General features: G+C 38.6%; 1 protein-coding gene across 11 annotated transcripts; it reads right to left on the bottom strand.

Moving 5' to 3' along the window:
• Positions 1-205: 205 nt before the first annotated feature.
• LOC115046433 (uncharacterized) lies at positions 206-16408 on the bottom strand. 11 transcript variants are annotated; one of them, XM_029506801.1, is made up of 25 exons: positions 16343-16408; positions 14600-14813; positions 14125-14229; positions 13868-13972; positions 13609-13713; positions 13352-13456; positions 13093-13197; positions 12834-12938; positions 12575-12679; positions 12316-12420; positions 12059-12163; positions 11800-11904; positions 11541-11645; positions 11282-11386; positions 11023-11127; positions 10764-10868; positions 10508-10609; positions 10230-10318; positions 9477-10142; positions 8628-9347; positions 5851-7648; positions 2749-2925; positions 2147-2317; positions 1959-2005; positions 207-1834 (listed from the first exon to the last, which is right to left on the bottom strand). In XM_029506801.1, the coding sequence occupies exons 2-25, from the start codon at positions 14617-14619 to the stop codon at positions 1281-1283; spliced, it is 5814 nt and encodes a 1937-aa protein (XP_029362661.1). In that variant the 5' UTR covers positions 14620-14813; positions 16343-16408; the 3' UTR covers positions 207-1280. The 11 variants fall into 11 exon arrangements, with proteins under 11 accessions (XP_029362665.1, XP_029362668.1, XP_029362666.1 ...); XM_029506805.1 differs by lacking the exon at positions 10764-10868 and having other exon boundaries at positions 206-1834; XM_029506808.1 differs by lacking the exon at positions 11800-11904 and having other exon boundaries at positions 206-1834.
• Between the last annotated feature and the right edge of the window lie 279 nt (positions 16409-16687).

Here is a 16687-nt window from a genome sequence, read left to right as displayed (position 1 = left end):
CTTTTGTTTAATGAATAAGGTAAATCGTGGTAATATTCCTCGTGGATGTTTCAGAGCTGCTTGCGTTTCTGCTGCCAAAACCTTTTTCTAATAATAATAATAATAAAAAAAAAATGCTGTTAGGTCAGGTAACTTACTCAAGCATCTGTATTTAGGCTGTTTCACGCACATATGAATGAATGTACCACTTTCCAAATAGAACAGCTATTAATCAAACACAACAAAAAATGGATATGAAAATTGAGGTGCCAAGCTGCAAGTTTTACTCCATGCACAACACAAACTACATTACATTTTCTGGTGTACACAGAAATGTTCTTCCATACGGTGCAGGAACTCTGTACCTGTTCATAAATAAGCAGATTTCTAAATCAAAATTGTAAAATAATCCATCTCCTCCTGTGTACAGTCCTTCTTAATACTTACATTCTATTTTGCTTTCCAGTGTGCTCATATGAAAGTACAGTGTTTCCCTCCTACCATTACGAGATAATAAGTGAAAAAAATTGGATTGCAAATCAAAAAGGTGACAAAATAGCAGAAAGATCAGTTCAGTTCAATAAAAGTATTGTTTCATAAATCTGTTTAACTGGCTTCACAACTTTGTACACACAAATACTTCAAAATCAATTCCTCCCAGCAGCTATGTGCTGCAGTAAATACAAACAATAAGAAAATAAAACTGTGCTAAACTGATGGCTGCAATGCTGATGGCCAGTCAATTCTGCCTTAATTAACTTAGACAAATTATAACATAATAAAGTACAATTGACCTTATAAATAAAAGAAAAGAAAAAGATTGAAAAAGGCAGAAGTTACATTAAAAAGATAAAAACAAGCATCTTTACATTTGTCACTTTGAACTGTAAATTACTTAAAATAGGAAAACTGAACAACAGAAAAAACATTGTAGTCCAATTCAAGGTATAGAGATAATGTAAATGATGCTTTTGATAATCAAAACACCCAGTTGAGCAGCACGGTGGCATAGTGGTTAGAAGGTCAGTTAAGAAGGTCACGGGCTCGGTTCCCGGCCTGGGGCCTTTCTGTGCGGAGTTCGCATGTCCTCCCGTGCCTGCGTCGGTTTCCTCCCACCATCCAAAGACAACATGTTTGAGTTAATTGGTGACTCTAAACTGTCCGTAGGTCTGAGTGTGAGTGGTTCGTCTTTGTCTGTCTCTGTATCCTGTCCCTGCGGTGGACCAACCTGTCCAGGGTGTGCCCCTTCCTCAACCAGTCTGGGCTGGGTTTGGCTCCAGCGGTCCCCGCGACCCAGAAACTTATCTGTTTCCTGGTCGACTTAATGGCATTGAGTCTATTTCACACAAAGACACTGAGCCCTTTTTAAACCAGAAACCAGCAAAGAGAGGTTTGGTGAATTTGGCCTTGAAGACGTGTATGAGGCTCAGTTTTTCTGATTCAACGCTGTAATAACTCAGAGAACCACCTTTTTTATCCAGAAACACTGCTATTTTTTGGCAAGGGGCCATCTGAATATTTTTGGAGTTTTTTCCATGCATGGCAGTGTATCCAGATTTTGAGCAGAGCAGAGTCCAGGACATGTCGTTGCATCCCAGGCCACCACTGCGGTCCCATTTTCTACCCACTTCTTCATATGACACTGCAATGCCAACGGTCCCCTTCCACTCCACCCCCCAGTAACAGATACTCCCCAGATCCTCCGCACAAAACACCTGAGTCCTCTTGAACCTGTCCTTGTTTTCAGATCGCCCAACTTTTTCCTCCACCTTGACCACAGTTTTGATTTTTCTGGTCCCTTCACAGACAAGCCTGCGGCTTATCGTCTTTTCATCAAACGTCAGAACTGCACCATCTGACAGACAGAGACAAACAACCCATAGCTCAGTGTGTGGAGTGGATTTCGCAAAGTAAAAAGACAACACAGCAATTTGCAAATGCAATAAGAACACCAAAATAAGTCACATGATAACACTCACATTTCCTCAATCCAGGCTTTAAGCGATGCTCTCCAGCATGGTCCAAACTACAACAGCAGAGATACCATCACTTATACTGTATCTGACTGGTCAGTAAAGGTGCAGCTCTGAAGTCATATGTCTTCCAGAAATGTGTTCTAGGCGAACCTGCAACATCGCTAACTTGTGCACATAACATTTTGACATACCACAATGTCTGCAGCTTCATTTTTTGAGTTATAGCACACAGCCTCTTCAGCCCATCGTCTCCTGGGTGATTGTAACTCAGATCCAGATGTTTCAGGTGAGAAGCACCAGAGTACTCGAGAGCTGAGGCTAAGGCAGAGCAGCCTTTCTCTGTCACCTGACAACCTGAAAGCCTACATGCCACACAAACATACAGACACACACATATGCACACAGATTTTTCAGGTTTCATGCTCTGCTTGCCAGATATAAATGCGTTTAGAACTGAGTGTTGCATTCCCGACAATAATGGACCAAAAAAAAGGGGGAAAAACAAAAAGTGAATAAAAATGAACATATTGTCAATTAGATGTAAATTTACTTGCCCAATGTTTTTGCTGCATCTTTTAGTCAACCTTTTTGTACTGTAATTATGGTTCAGTCTCGACATTAAAAAGTCCATCCCTGTGACCAGGGGTCTCTGGCTCCGGTCCTGGAGGGCCACTGTCCTGAATCAGGAAACATCTAAAGCATGCAGGAAAGTGGCCCTCCAGGACCGGAGTTGGTGACCCCTGCCTGTGACTGATATTATTTGGGTTTTTTGTTAATTGCAATGGACACTTACTTCAGGATCTCCAGTTTACAGTGTACACTCTTCAGACCTTCAGCAAGATGCTCCACGCCGGAATCCAGCAGGTCATTATGACTCAAGTCCAGCTGTGTGAGGTTAGAGGATGGATGTGTGAGGACTGAGGAAGTTAGACCTCTGCAGGACTCCTCAGAGAGCTCACACCAACTCAACCTGTAGAAAGAATTGTATTCAGAAATTCTGCCTGATATGACATCTCTGGAAAACTGAAACTTTAGACTTTGATTTTCAAAACCTGAGAAAGTATTACAGTGGATGATGATGAAGAGGAGGAGGATGAAAAAGAAAGAAGACAGAATACAAGCAGAGAGAGAGCTTTTCTGGCTCAGAAGAATGAGAGGAAGAAACACTCAACTTAATTTTGACAATTACCAAATAAAATGCTGGACTCAGTGTTACAAGTTTGGAAAAAAAGTATTGGTCCATTTATGTAAATTAATCCTATCTAGCCTGGAAGAACGCTTAAAACACATAAAGAAACTCTTCCCACTAAAGAAGGTCCAACTATTCAGTGTTGCTAGAAGAAAACAATACCAATCCCAGGTTTGTCTTCAGTACTGTAGCCAGGCTGACAAAATTCATCACCTGCTTTGTATTTGGAAGCTTTTTCACCTTTAAATCTCTCTGAGCTAGTTTCTATAAACTCATCATATAAACCATCAACTTGTCTTTTAGACCTGACACCTACCAGGCTATTTAACAATGTTTTTTCACATTTTACATTCTGGGTTTTGTATCACAGCCTTTCAAGAGTGCAGTTATTTAACCTCTCCTCAAGAAACCTAATCTTGATCCAGATGTTTTGGCTAATTATAGACTCATATCTAACCTCCCTTTCAGTTCCAACATTCCTGAAAAAGCAGTTGTCAGCACATTATGGGCACATCTGCAGAGAACTGGCTTGTTTGATGAGTTTGTCAGGTTTTTTGACTAAATCATAGCACAAATTGCGCCGAACAGGAAGAACGTTTATTGAACGGACTAAAAATATGTTGTTTTGAATATAAATATGAATCGAAATACTATGCAGACAGAATACCACATTTTTTCCCAATAGAATAAATGAACGTATAAATTTTTTTCTCCGTAAAAATATCTCACGCCAACTTGAAAACATAAAAATAAAACAAACAAAAAAATAAATAAATAAAAAAAATGTGATTGTTAAATTCTTAAATTACAGCACACGTTAGCTCCACAAACAAGACACGCAGGTTCGTGGGAATTCTAACCTGTTTTGACAGTCCATTTTTAGTTTCGCTAATTTTGGAGTGACGGGACGGGATTAACATCGACAGATGCCTGATTGGTGTGTCGTCGGGGGGGGCGGGACTTCGGGTTCTCGCAGGTAGTTAGGCGGCAATTACGCTGCATTATGGGATTTGTAGTACAAGCGTTAGGGGCGCATCATACCGCCGGGCCATTAAATGTTTGACAAGTGAGGGTCTGATTGGTTTCCCCGGCTGTCATTGGCTCCCAGCGTCGTCAGTCAGTTGGAGTGACAGTGCATTTTGTAAAGCCGTGTAGCTCCACCTACTACTAGAAAATAAGAAATTAAATATAACCAAGAAATGAGCTGAAAGAAAAGGACCGGTGCTTTTATTTTGAAACACTTGCAGGAAGTGACGCTGGAAGCTAAATGCCGTAAATCCACCGCTCTTGAGTTCCTGAACGAACTGACGTCTCCCAGCGGCAGGTGTTCACCGGAGTTTAGGTAGGAACAACCTTGTATTTCGAGTGCTTCAGAAATCGCTCTGTTTGTATCTGAAACTATTCCTAAACAACATTTGATAGACACGATTAGCAGACTCTGCTTTGTAAATTTAACTTAGTTACGTCGTTAGTATGGAAAGACAGCTTCCTTTCCATGCTAACGTAGCTACGTTAGCTAAGCTAGCGCTACGTCAGCACGGAAAGGTTGGGAAAAAAAAATCCACATCGAAATCTCCCAGTGAAATTGTGGAAAATGGAAAATGTGATGAGAAATGAAATTATTTTGTTATTGTTCAAGTATTGTCAGCTGAGATTGTGCAGTCAGTATGTGTGTGTGTGTGTGTTGTTAATTTAACTGTGAATATAAGTATAGCACTATATCGTATCTTAGAAAGCAGTTAGTAGTGCTGTGTTCTGACAATGCATTGCCGGGTTCTGTCCTTGAACCGATCCTTTTCACCTCATGTATGCTTCCTTTTGGCAAAGTTATCCGGAAGCACAGCATCGATCTTCACTGCTATGCCGATGATACTCAGTTGTACTTATCTATGAAATGAATTAAACTAATCAAGCGAGTTGGACTTCAGGCATGTCTGCCACAAGTTCTGCTGTTAGGAATCATGCAGTCATTTTTTTTTTTTTTAAAGGATATGTTCTTTGTCCCTCAGATGAAACAAATCTCTAGGACAGCCATCTTTCACCTAAGCGAAAATCTGAAACATCCTGTCTCAAGAGGATGCAGAAAAACGAGTGTATGCGTTTGCTACCTCTAGACTGGACTATTGTAATTCTTTACTATCAGGGTGTCCAAATTCTCTGCATTCTCTCTGGCTTCAGTTGCCTTGGGATGCTGCTGCACGAATATTAAATTTCTCTCTCTGTCCCTCCCTCTCTCAACCAAACTGGTTGAAGCCAATTGTCATCTCCACCCTGATTCTGGTTCTGTCTGAGGTTTCTGACTTTTGAAGGAACTTTTCCTGCCACTGTCAGCAAGTGTTGACAGTTGATTTGTTTTGGATAAGTGAGTGTTGTGATTTTAATGGAATGGTGGATTTAAAAAAAAAAAAAAAACTAAACAGACTTGGTGTACAAAAGTCTTGAGTAATTTTAAGTAAATAGCTATCTGATAATCTTTTTGTCAGATATGGTTCATGCTTTGAAAACTTTTGATACCACGGGAGTGGCAAGCTCTGTTTTTTGTATTACGACAAAAACCTGCTCAAGGATTGGATTTAATCAATTTGAAAGTGATATTAAATCAGGATGAGAGAACAGTGTCATTTCAGGGCGCACAATAGATCATCCTATCCCCAAGATAACAGAATCACTTTAACAAGAACCAAGACATAATCTACAAGTACTTACAAAGTAGTTTTGGAGACTTTGACCACTGGCAACATTCCCAGAAGAACTTTCTCTGACTTCAGGTACATTTTCAGATCAAACACATCTAGTTTCTCATCTGACATCAGCAGCACATAGTTCAAAGCTGACCACTGAGAAGTAGAGAAACTGTCAAACTCCTGTGTGTCTGACTGCAGGTACTTTTTGACTTCTTCAACCAGTGAGTGGTCATTCAGCTCATTCAAACAGTGGAAAAGATTGAGGTTTTTTTCTGGATCACTCTTCCCTTCACTGATCTTCTCTTTGATGTACTTGATTGTTTCCTTGTTAGTTGCCTCTGTATTTTCTGTCTTTTCCGTCACCCCTTGCAGTAGATTTTGATTTGTCTCGACAGAAAGACCAAGGAGGAAACGGAGAAACAGATCCCAGTCTCCATGTTTGCTACTTAAAGCCTTGTCCACTGCTGTCGTGTAGAGGTCTGACTCATCAGAGTCTACAAGCAGATTCTCACCTTCATTGTTGAACATGTGAGAGACATAAAAAGCAGCAAGAAACTCTTGAATGCTCAGATGGACAAAGCAGAAAAACTTTTCAGGGTACAGCGTAGAATTTTCTTGAATGACTTGAGTGAATAATCCTGAGAAGACTGCAGTGTTTTCTATATCAATTTCACATTCTATCAGATTTTCTTCAGTGAAGAGAAGGTTTCCTTTCTCAAGCTCCTCGAAAGCCAGTTTTCCTAAAGATAGGACGGTTTCCTTGTTCCTTGTACTCCAGCATGAATCTGAATCCTCACTTATATCTCCTTGTCCATACTTTACATTAGCCTGTCTGCACTGCAGCAAAAGAAAGTGTATGTACATATCAGTCAGAGTCTTGGGTATCTTGTCCTGCCCCTCCTTTTTCCCTTCTTCCGTTTTGTTGGGATGGCTCAGCAAGTCCTCCAGAACTTTTGAAGTGATCCAACAGAAGACTGGGATGTGACACATGATATGAAGGCTCCTTGATTTCTTGACATGTGACAATATTTTCTCAGCCAAATCCTTATCACTGAACCTCCTCCTGAAGTACTCATCCTTCTGCTTATCATTGAATCCTCTCACTTCTGTAACTCTGTCAACTTTATCTGCAGGGATATTATTGGATGCTGCTGGTCGTGAGGTGATCCATATTTGAGCTTTAGGAAGCAAGTTTCCTTGGATAAGGTTTGTTAGCAGGACATTCACTGAGGTTTTTTTCCTTACATCTGTCCATTTCTGACATTCCCCGAAGTTAAGATCAAGGCGACATTCGTCCAGGCCGTCCAGGACAATCAGAATTTTGTACTGGTCATAGTTGGTTATTTCTGATTTCTTCATGAAAGGGAAGAACTGCTGAAGAAGTTCCTCAAAGCTGTGTTCTGCATCTTTTCTTAAATTTAGCTCTCGGAAAGGAAGTGGAAATGTGAAATGTATCTTTTTATTGTCCGTATCCTCTGCCCAGTCCAGCACGTACTTCATTGATGCAAACGTTTTCCCAATGCCTGCCACACCAATAGTTAGCACAGTCTTAATGGGATTTTGTCCATGTGCAGGTTCCAGGATGGAATTATATTTAATGGGTTTTTCTTCTTTCGTTGGTTTGAATTTTGCCAAATGAATCTGTCGGGACTCGTGCTGAACGTTGACCTCTCCCCTCTCACCCTCTATGATGTAGAGATCTGTGTAGATCTCTTTCAGAGAAGCAGCAGTTTTCTCTTTATCAATTCCCTCAGACACAAAAAGAAATTGTTTTTTCAGATGAGCTTTGAGTTTCCGTTGACTCGCCACATCAGGCTTTTCTGCAAGAAATAATGCCATTGTTGACAGAAATGAATGATAGCAAAGGGGATTACCCAATATTTTGAAATTTGCTTAAATATTAACTATGAAGGAGGTTTTGTACAAACAGTAAAAATAATAGTAATAAGGTCGTGATCATGCATCTACGTATCCGTATCTGTGATTGATTAGCACATTTTGTGCTTAAGAAGTGGCTAAATATGACCATAACATTTACTCCTCTCTACATCAAGCATTTAAAGCTGTTTCATGCATCAGGCCCTGAACTCAGTTTTTTATTCAGGAGTATTTTAGCATAATATAAAATAATCAGTTAGCCAGCCACATCGACACAGTGGCGTATTGCTAAAATAATGGAAAAGGTTTCACAAAGAATTGCGTTACATTTGAAACAAAATGATTTATATTATGGCTGAGCAGTGAGAGTCCATACACATGGCAAAGAGCAGCTCAGGGCTGAGAGAATCAGTCACACTGCTGATGAAGGACCTACCCATCTTTTATATGTTATGACTGTGATATTTTTTTTTATTTTTTATTTTTTGCCCCCTACCCACCCCGTGGGCATTTGTTTGCTTGGGAAGGTGGTCAGCTGATGCCATTTCCCAGGGCATTCTGGAGTATAAGAGTTTGTGCTCACTTGCTCTTTCCCTTCCTTCCCTTTTGGCAGAGCTTTAACTTTGTCACATACAAAACCTCCCTTTCTAATATAAGAATTTAAAACATTTGATCCCAATATTTTTTTGACTAAAAAGGCATGCGATTCAACGATTTAGTCCTGTGTGAAGGAGCCAACATCAAATTATTCAACCTGATCAACACTAGTCTCCAGCTGTTTAAGACAACTACTTATCTTCATCATTTAAACATAAACTTGCATGTAATTCACAAAATTGTAATTTTCATAATATAGACATGATACCAACTCATCATGAAAGAACACATTTTTCTGCACTTACTAAGCTTAATTGAGCTTACCTCGTATTTCTGTTGTTCTGTCGAATGAGCTATCAGGAAGCCATTCTAGAGATGAAGGTCGGGAGGTTATCCAGACCTTCGCAGAAGGAAGCAGGTTTCCTTTGATGAGGTTTGTCAGTAAAACATCCAATGAGACTGGCTCTCTGACATCCTTCACAACATCACTCTTGTCAAAGTCAAGATGAAACTCAAAAGAGTCCAATCCATCCAACACGAAAACAACTTTGAAACGTGCATAGTTTGATATGACACATTCTTTGGTTTCCTTAAAAAACCGATTTAGAAGTCCAATCAAACTAACCTTTTCTGTTTTTATCGAATTAAGCTCAGAGGAGCTAAGTGGAAACAGAATTTGTTTTTCTTTTTCCGATTTGGTAACAAAATGAATGATTGAACTGACAGCTGAAGCCCACTGTTTTATGAACTCCTTCACATGGAAAGATTTTCCAATATTAGCTTCTCCGGTAGTCAGCACAGCTCTGATTGTTTTTCCTTTTTCACCTTTGAAGATTTCAGATATTTTATTGACTTTTTTCACAGGTTTTTGTGCAGTCTGTCCATTATTCTCTTCATCATTGACCTCCTCAGTGTGCATGCTTCTGATGATGTGTTCCGTGTTTTGTTGGTTGGGATGATTGGTGTCTTCAACTTGATTAACCCTTTCAGTACGCAATCGAGTCCCCAGGTTCTGTACCAGTTTCTGTCGACGCACCAAGGTCTCTAAATAAATAGAACAATATTGAAAATTTTATAGCAGCTTGTCTTTTATTTTCTTATTGAAATGTATAACTGTCAAAATGTCCAGACATACAGTATAATCAGTGACGATAGACAGAGATAGTATTTTACCTTGGCATTCTGTCACTCTTTGAAAATATTGAGGGGGAATCTTGTTCACTCCTGAAGGTTGAGAGATGATGCAGAGCTGAGCAGAAGGGAGCAATTTCCCCTTGATGAGGTTTGTTAGCAACACATCCAGCGAGGCTCGATCTTTTATGTCACTCAGGTCCTTGTTGTTTTCAAAGTCAAGTTTAAGTTCACATTCTTCCAGACCATCAAGGACAAAAGCTAATTTATATTTGTCATATGTGGGACCATTTGTGGTACTTGTCTGTAGCTTAAGGTTATGAAAGAAATGATTGAGCAGATCTTCCATACTTTGGTTTTGGTCTCTTTTTGAATTCAGTTCTCTGAAATTAAATGGGATCATCAAGTCTATGTTTTTGTTGGATTTTCCTTTGGCCCAGTCAACCATCAACTTCTTTGCTTGAAATGATTTTCCAACATTAGCTACTCCCTTCAGTAGCACTGCATGGACCTTTGTTTGTGAAGAAGTTTTGAATATATCGTTGTAGCTTTTTATACACTTATACATTAGTTCATCTTCCTTGTTTTTGCCAGCTTGTATCTTGTAGAGTTCAGTGTCAGGTTCATGTCGACTGAGTTCATCTTCATAATCTTTGAGGATTTTATCCCTCAGATGTACTTCGAGTTTGTGTTTGGTATCGTCTGTTGCTGTTATAGAAAAATACAATAGAAATTATACACTTGGAAATGAAACAAGGAGTTTTACACACTGCAACACTATTAAAGTTCATTCACTTGTATTTTTGTTGGGTCCCAGTCCTGCAGTGAAGTCAAGTACATCGTATTCGGAGGTTCTATTTTTGGGCGAACAGCTGAGCATTGATCTGGAATATTGAAAACATTTCACATTCAGCACCAGAGATGACCATCTTTATAGATGCTCTATTAGCTTTTACAGTTTTTCATGTTCAACACTAGTCTTGAGCTTTGAAATGTGATTTACACTTTAGTTTGTATCAAATTAGTTAATGATTAGTCTGTATCAAAGACCAACATTCAGCAAATTTTCTTACCTTGGATCTTCGTGGAAGTTGACAGGCTCGATCTTGGACGTGCCACTTTTCATGGAAACATTACTGAACGCAGGAGAAACTGGTCTGTCTTCATCAAAGGGGCTTCAAAACAGATTGTATAATTTTAACAGTGACAAACTCCACTACCTAAAATCTTTAACATTATGGTTTAGCTTTATAATGTAAAAACAGTTTATATTCTCTGTGATCCCAAATTTCACAGTTTCAATGTCCCACAATCAGCAAATTTTCTTACCTTGGATCTTCTTTGTGGAAGTTGACAGGCTCAATCTTGGACATGCTACTTTTCATGGAAACATTGCTGGACGCAGGAGAAACTGGTCTGTCTTCATCAAAGGGGCTTCAAAACAGATTGTATAATTTTAACAGTGACAAACTCCACTACCTAAAATCTTTAACATTATGGTTTAGCTTTATAATATAAAAACAGTTTATATTCTCTGTGATCCCAAATTTCACAGTTTCAATGTCCCACAATCAGCAAATTTTCTTACTTTGGATCTTCTTTGTGGAAGTTGACAGGCTCAATCTTGGACGTGCTACTTTTCATTGAAACATTGCTGGATGCAGGAGAAACTGGTCTGTCTTCATCAAAGGGGCTTCAGAACAGATTGTGTTATTTTATGTGTGAAAGCCTCGTACTTTTAACATGTCTAAAATGGCTTTTTTACTTCAAAATGTTAAAACAGTTTATATTCTCTGTGATCCCAAATATCACAATTTCAAAGTCCCACAATCAGCAAATTTTCTTACCTTGAATCTTCTTTGTGGAAGTTGACAGGCTCGATCTTGGACGTGCCACTTTTCATGGAAACATTACTGAACGCAGGAGAAACTGGTCTGTCTTCATCAAAGGGGCTTCAAAACAGATTGTATAATTTTAACAGTGAGAAACTCCACTACCTAAAATCTTTAACATTATGGTTTAGCTTTATAATGTAAAAACAGTTTATATTCTCTGTGATCCCAAATTTCACAGTTTCAATGTCCCACAAACAGCAAATTTTCTTACCTTGGATCTTCTTTGTGGAAGTTGACAGGCTCAATCTTGGACGTGCTACTTTTCATGGAAACATTGCTGGACGCAGGAGAAACTGGTCTGTCTTCATCAAAGGGGCTTCAGAACAGATTGTGTTATTTTATGTGTGAAAGCCTCGTACTTTTAACATGTCTAAAATGGCTTTTTTACTTCAAAATGTTAAAACAGTTTATATTCTCTGTGATCCCAAATATCACAGTTTCAAAGTCCCACAATCAGCAAATTTTCTTACCTTGAATCTTCTTTGTGGAAGTTGACAGGCTCGATCTTGGACGTGCTACTTTTCATGGAAACATTGCTGGACGCAGGAGAAACTGGTCTGTCTTCATCAAAGGGGCTTCAAAACAGATTGTATAATTTTAACAGTGAGAAACTCCACTACCTAAAATCTTTAACATTATGGTTTAGCTTTATAATATAAAAACAGTTTATATTCTCTGTGATCCCAAATTTCACAGTTTCAATGTCCCACAATCAGCAAATTTTCTTACTTTGGATCTTCTTTGTGGAAGTTGACAGGCTCAATCTTGGACGTGCTACTTTTCATTGAAACATTGCTGGACGCAGGAGAAACTGGTCTGTCTTCATCAAAGGGGCTTCAGAACAGATTGTTATTTTATGTGTGAAAGCCTCGTACTTTTAACATGTCTAAAATGGCTTTTTTACTTCAAAATGTTAAAACAGTTTATATTCTCTGTGATCCCAAATATCACAGTTTCAAAGTCCCACAATCAGCAAATTTTCTTACCTTGAATCTTCTTTGTGGAAGTTGACAGGCTCGATCTTGGACGTGCCACTTTTCATGGAAACATTACTGAACGCAGGAGAAACTGGTCTGTCTTCATCAAAGGGGCTTCAAAACAGATTGTATAATTTTAACAGTGAGAAACTCCACTACCTAAAATCTTTAACATTATGGTTTAGCTTTATAATGTAAAAACAGTTTATATTCTCTGTGATCCCAAATTTCACAGTTTCAATGTCCCACAAACAGCAAATTTTCTTACCTTGGATCTTCTTTGTGGAAGTTGACAGGCTCAATCTTGGACGTGCTACTTTTCATGGAAACATTGCTGGACGCAGGAGAAACTGGTCTGTCTTCATCAAAGGGGCTTCAGAACAGATTGTGTTATTTTATGTGTGAAAGCCTCGTACTTTTAACATGTCTAAAATGGCTTTTTTACTTCAAAATGTTAAAACAGTTTATATTCTCTGTGATCCCAAATATCACAGTTTCAAAGTCCCACAATCAGCCAATTTTCTTACCTTGAATCTTCTTTGTGGAAGTTGACAGGCTCGATCTTGGACGTGCCACTTTTCATGGAAACATTACTGAACGCAGGAGAAACTGGTCTGTCTTCATCAAAGGGGCTTCAAAACAGATTGTATAATTTTAACAGTGACAAACTCCACTACCTAAAATCTTTAACATTATGGTTTAGCTTTATAATATAAAAACAGTTTATATTCTCTGTGATCCCAAATTTCACAGTTTCAATGTCCCACAAACAGCAAATTTTCTTACCTTGGATCTTCTTTGTGGAAGTTGACAGGCTCAATCTTGGACGTGCTACTTTTCATGGAAACATTACTGGACGCAGGAGAAACTGGTCTGTCTTCATCAAAGGGGCTTCAAAACAGATTGTATAATTTTAACAGTGACAAACTCCACTACCTAAAATCTTTAACATTATGGTTTAGCTTTATAATATAAAAACAGTTTATATTCTCTGTGATCCCAAATTTCACAGTTTCAATGTCCCACAATCAGCAAATTTTCTTACTTTGGATCTTCTTTGTGGAAGTTGACAGGCTCAATCTTGGACGTGCTACTTTTCATTGAAACATTGCTGGACGCAGGAGAAACTGGTCTGTCTTCATCAAAGGGGCTTCAGAACAGATTGTTATTTTATGTGTGAAAGCCTCGTACTTTTAACATGTCTAAAATGGCTTTTTTACTTCAAAATGTTAAAACAGTTTATATTCTCTGTGATCCCAAATATCACAGTTTCAAAGTCCCACAATCAGCAAATTTTCTTACCTTGAATCTTCTTTGTGGAAGTTGACAGGCTCGATCTTGGACGTGCCACTTTTCATGGAAACATTACTGAACGCAGGAGAAACTGGTCTGTCTTCATCAAAGGGGCTTCAAAACAGATTGTATAATTTTAACAGTGAGAAACTCCACTACCTAAAATCTTTAACATTATGGTTTAGCTTTATAATATAAAAACAGTTTATATTCTCTGTGATCCCAAATTTCACAGTTTCAATGTCCCACAATCAGCAAATTTTCTTACTTTGGATCTTCTTTGTGGAAGTTGACAGGCTCAATCTTGGACGTGCTACTTTTCATTGAAACATTGCTGGACGCAGGAGAAACTGGTCTGTCTTCATCAAAGGGGCTTCAGAACAGATTGTTATTTTATGTGTGAAAGCCTCGTACTTTTAACATGTCTAAAATGGCTTTTTTACTTCAAAATGTTAAAACAGTTTATATTCTCTGTGATCCCAAATATCACAGTTTCAAAGTCCCACAATCAGCAAATTTTCTTACCTTGAATCTTCTTTGTGGAAGTTGACAGGCTCGATCTTGGACGTGCCACTTTTCATGGAAACATTACTGAACGCAGGAGAAACTGGTCTGTCTTCATCAAAGGGGCTTCAGAACAGATTGTGTTATTTTATGTGTGAAAGCTTCATACTTTTAAACATTTTGAAAATATTTTTTTGCTTTGAAATGCAAGAACAGTTTGAGCAGCAGATTTGATCGTGGGAAGCCAAAATCATGATTAAAATTCGATTAATTGTGCAGCCCTATGTGAACACAAAATAGAATTCTGACATTGTGCATCACATATAAACATTAGAAGTTATTGTATCGTAAAACCCCCACACTGAATCTTTCCCAGTAGCCATATCCGCACACATGCTGCACCGTGCAGCCTTCTGCTTCAATATAATACATTTTGTACTGATTCAGCTGACGTGTGTAGAATGTGACATATCACTTAATTATAATTATCACTTACTTGGCATTTAATGTGGCCATGGTCGCTTCTTCAGACAAGTTGATCTTAGAGGCAGATTCACCTGTTTTCAGTTCTCCAGTGTGAATAAATGTTGTGGTTGTATTTTGTTCCTTTGTTACCGAATGGCATTATTTCCAGATCCATTATCACTGGGCTAAAGTTGTAGCTGTCTTGTGTTTTCCAGGTTTTGACACAAGCTCTTCTGATTCTGGCTCTGTGGAAATGTGTAGATAATTTTCCTTACTAGAAACACTGGACACAGTAAGTATAGGGGATTATACCTGAAAAGAAATTTAGTTAGTTCCTCTGACTGAGGTTTATCATGAAAATAATAAGACTAAGTTCAAGAAGGTTAAGATGGAGCCTCTTTACCTTTTTGGCAGTGTTTTAAGTGGAAAAAAAAGTGCTGGTACTGCCCTTATTCTCATTTTAGCATGTGATTGGGTCTGTATTGTTTTCCTCATATCCAACATAGTGTGTTTTTCTTAGCTTTTTATTTACGCCCAAAAAAAAAAAAAAAAAAGCCAAAACTTAATTGAACACAAGTGAAACAAGTACAGGTACAAGTGAGTAGACATATTAAAACTCTTCTAAATACTGATAGTCATAGTTGTAAATCTTCACATAATTTGATTGCAGACACATTTTTGGCTTTTACTGCATTTTATGGTTTCAATCAAGTTGTAGCAGTAAAATAGTAGCACTTAAAAGCATGGTTTGGATTTTTGGGAATTTATCAACATGAAATGTTCCCAGTTTAAAAAAAAAATTATCAAGAATTTTTTTTTTCTTTTATCATTTTGTCTTTATGATTAAAACCTGTAACAATATTCATGTGTTTAAGAAGATAATTTTGTATATTTGTTTTTCACAACCGAAAATCATCCAACTCTATCCATAGTTTAATGGACTAAATACAGCAGGAGAATAAAGTGACCATGATTCAGTCCCTATATATTCGGTTTAATTAAAAATGTAAGTGGGGCAGCCACCGCCCAAATACGACATGTTTCGGTCACTGATGACTCTAAATTGTTCGTCAGTGTGAGTGGTTGTCGGTCTCTGTGTGTCTTGTGTGTTGGCCCTGTGATGGACTGACGATCTGGCCTCACCCACTGTGAGCTGGGATTGGCAGAGCATCTACGCGAATGACGATCGGGAATGAATGAATTAAAAATGCTAAGAATACATTGTGGAGGATCCCGGTGAGGGGGAGAGGTAACGGGCCGGTAAATACACCACAGCAGACTCTGCTCCATCCCCGCCTCACCTGAACAAGACGCAGAGAGACCGAAAGCACCGAAGCGCCACACACGAACGAGTGAGCGGTGAGCACTGCCTCGTGCTGCGAGAAAAGAGCGAGGCGACCGTCGCGTAGTTCACCCTGGGTAATGTAGTTTACCGAGACTATTTAACATGCAGCGGAGGTGAACTGTCATGGCGTTAGAAGGCACGAGGCAGTTCCCGTTAATGCACCGCTGCTTAGAGGGTTAGAACGGATGATGAAGAATCCACTCACTCTTCCTTTGTATTTGTCCGATTAATCCAAATTAACAGAGATGGTAAGCATGTCAAATGGTGTATGCCCTACAATTGAACAGGATTTCTAAAAATCAATGATAATAAAATCATATTAATCCATCTAAACTATGCTGTGATTCTACACATTACAAGTCAAGATGGCACCAAGTTACTAAATTAGATAAAATGCATCATAAATTACACAATGCAAATCAATCTTACCGATACAGAGGAAGTCAAATTCTTGATTACATTTGGCATCTCTCATGCAGGCTGCCTCTTAAAGCTTCTTCCTGTTAAAATGAATAGATAAACTTTCACTTTTGATTCCAGCCAACCAGCCCCTTTCACTTTGAAGTCCAATAAAATTCATTCTTGTAAGCACGTGACATTGTCACACATACAGCCACTGCAAATCTGACTGATAAGAACATTCCTTGATCAGTTGTGATCACACACTACAGCTGATTAAGGAAAATTCTGGTCAGGAAACACACTTTGTGTCTTTATGTCTGTGTGTGTTTCAGAATAAAAGCACAGAGCCAGCAAGGTAAATAACTGAAAAGA

Source organism: Echeneis naucrates, chromosome 7 (genome assembly GCF_900963305.1).
Source record: "Echeneis naucrates chromosome 7, fEcheNa1.1, whole genome shotgun sequence".
NCBI lineage: Eukaryota > Metazoa > Chordata > Actinopteri > Carangiformes > Echeneidae > Echeneis > Echeneis naucrates.
This window is presented reverse-complemented; position numbering and strand designations above follow the sequence as displayed.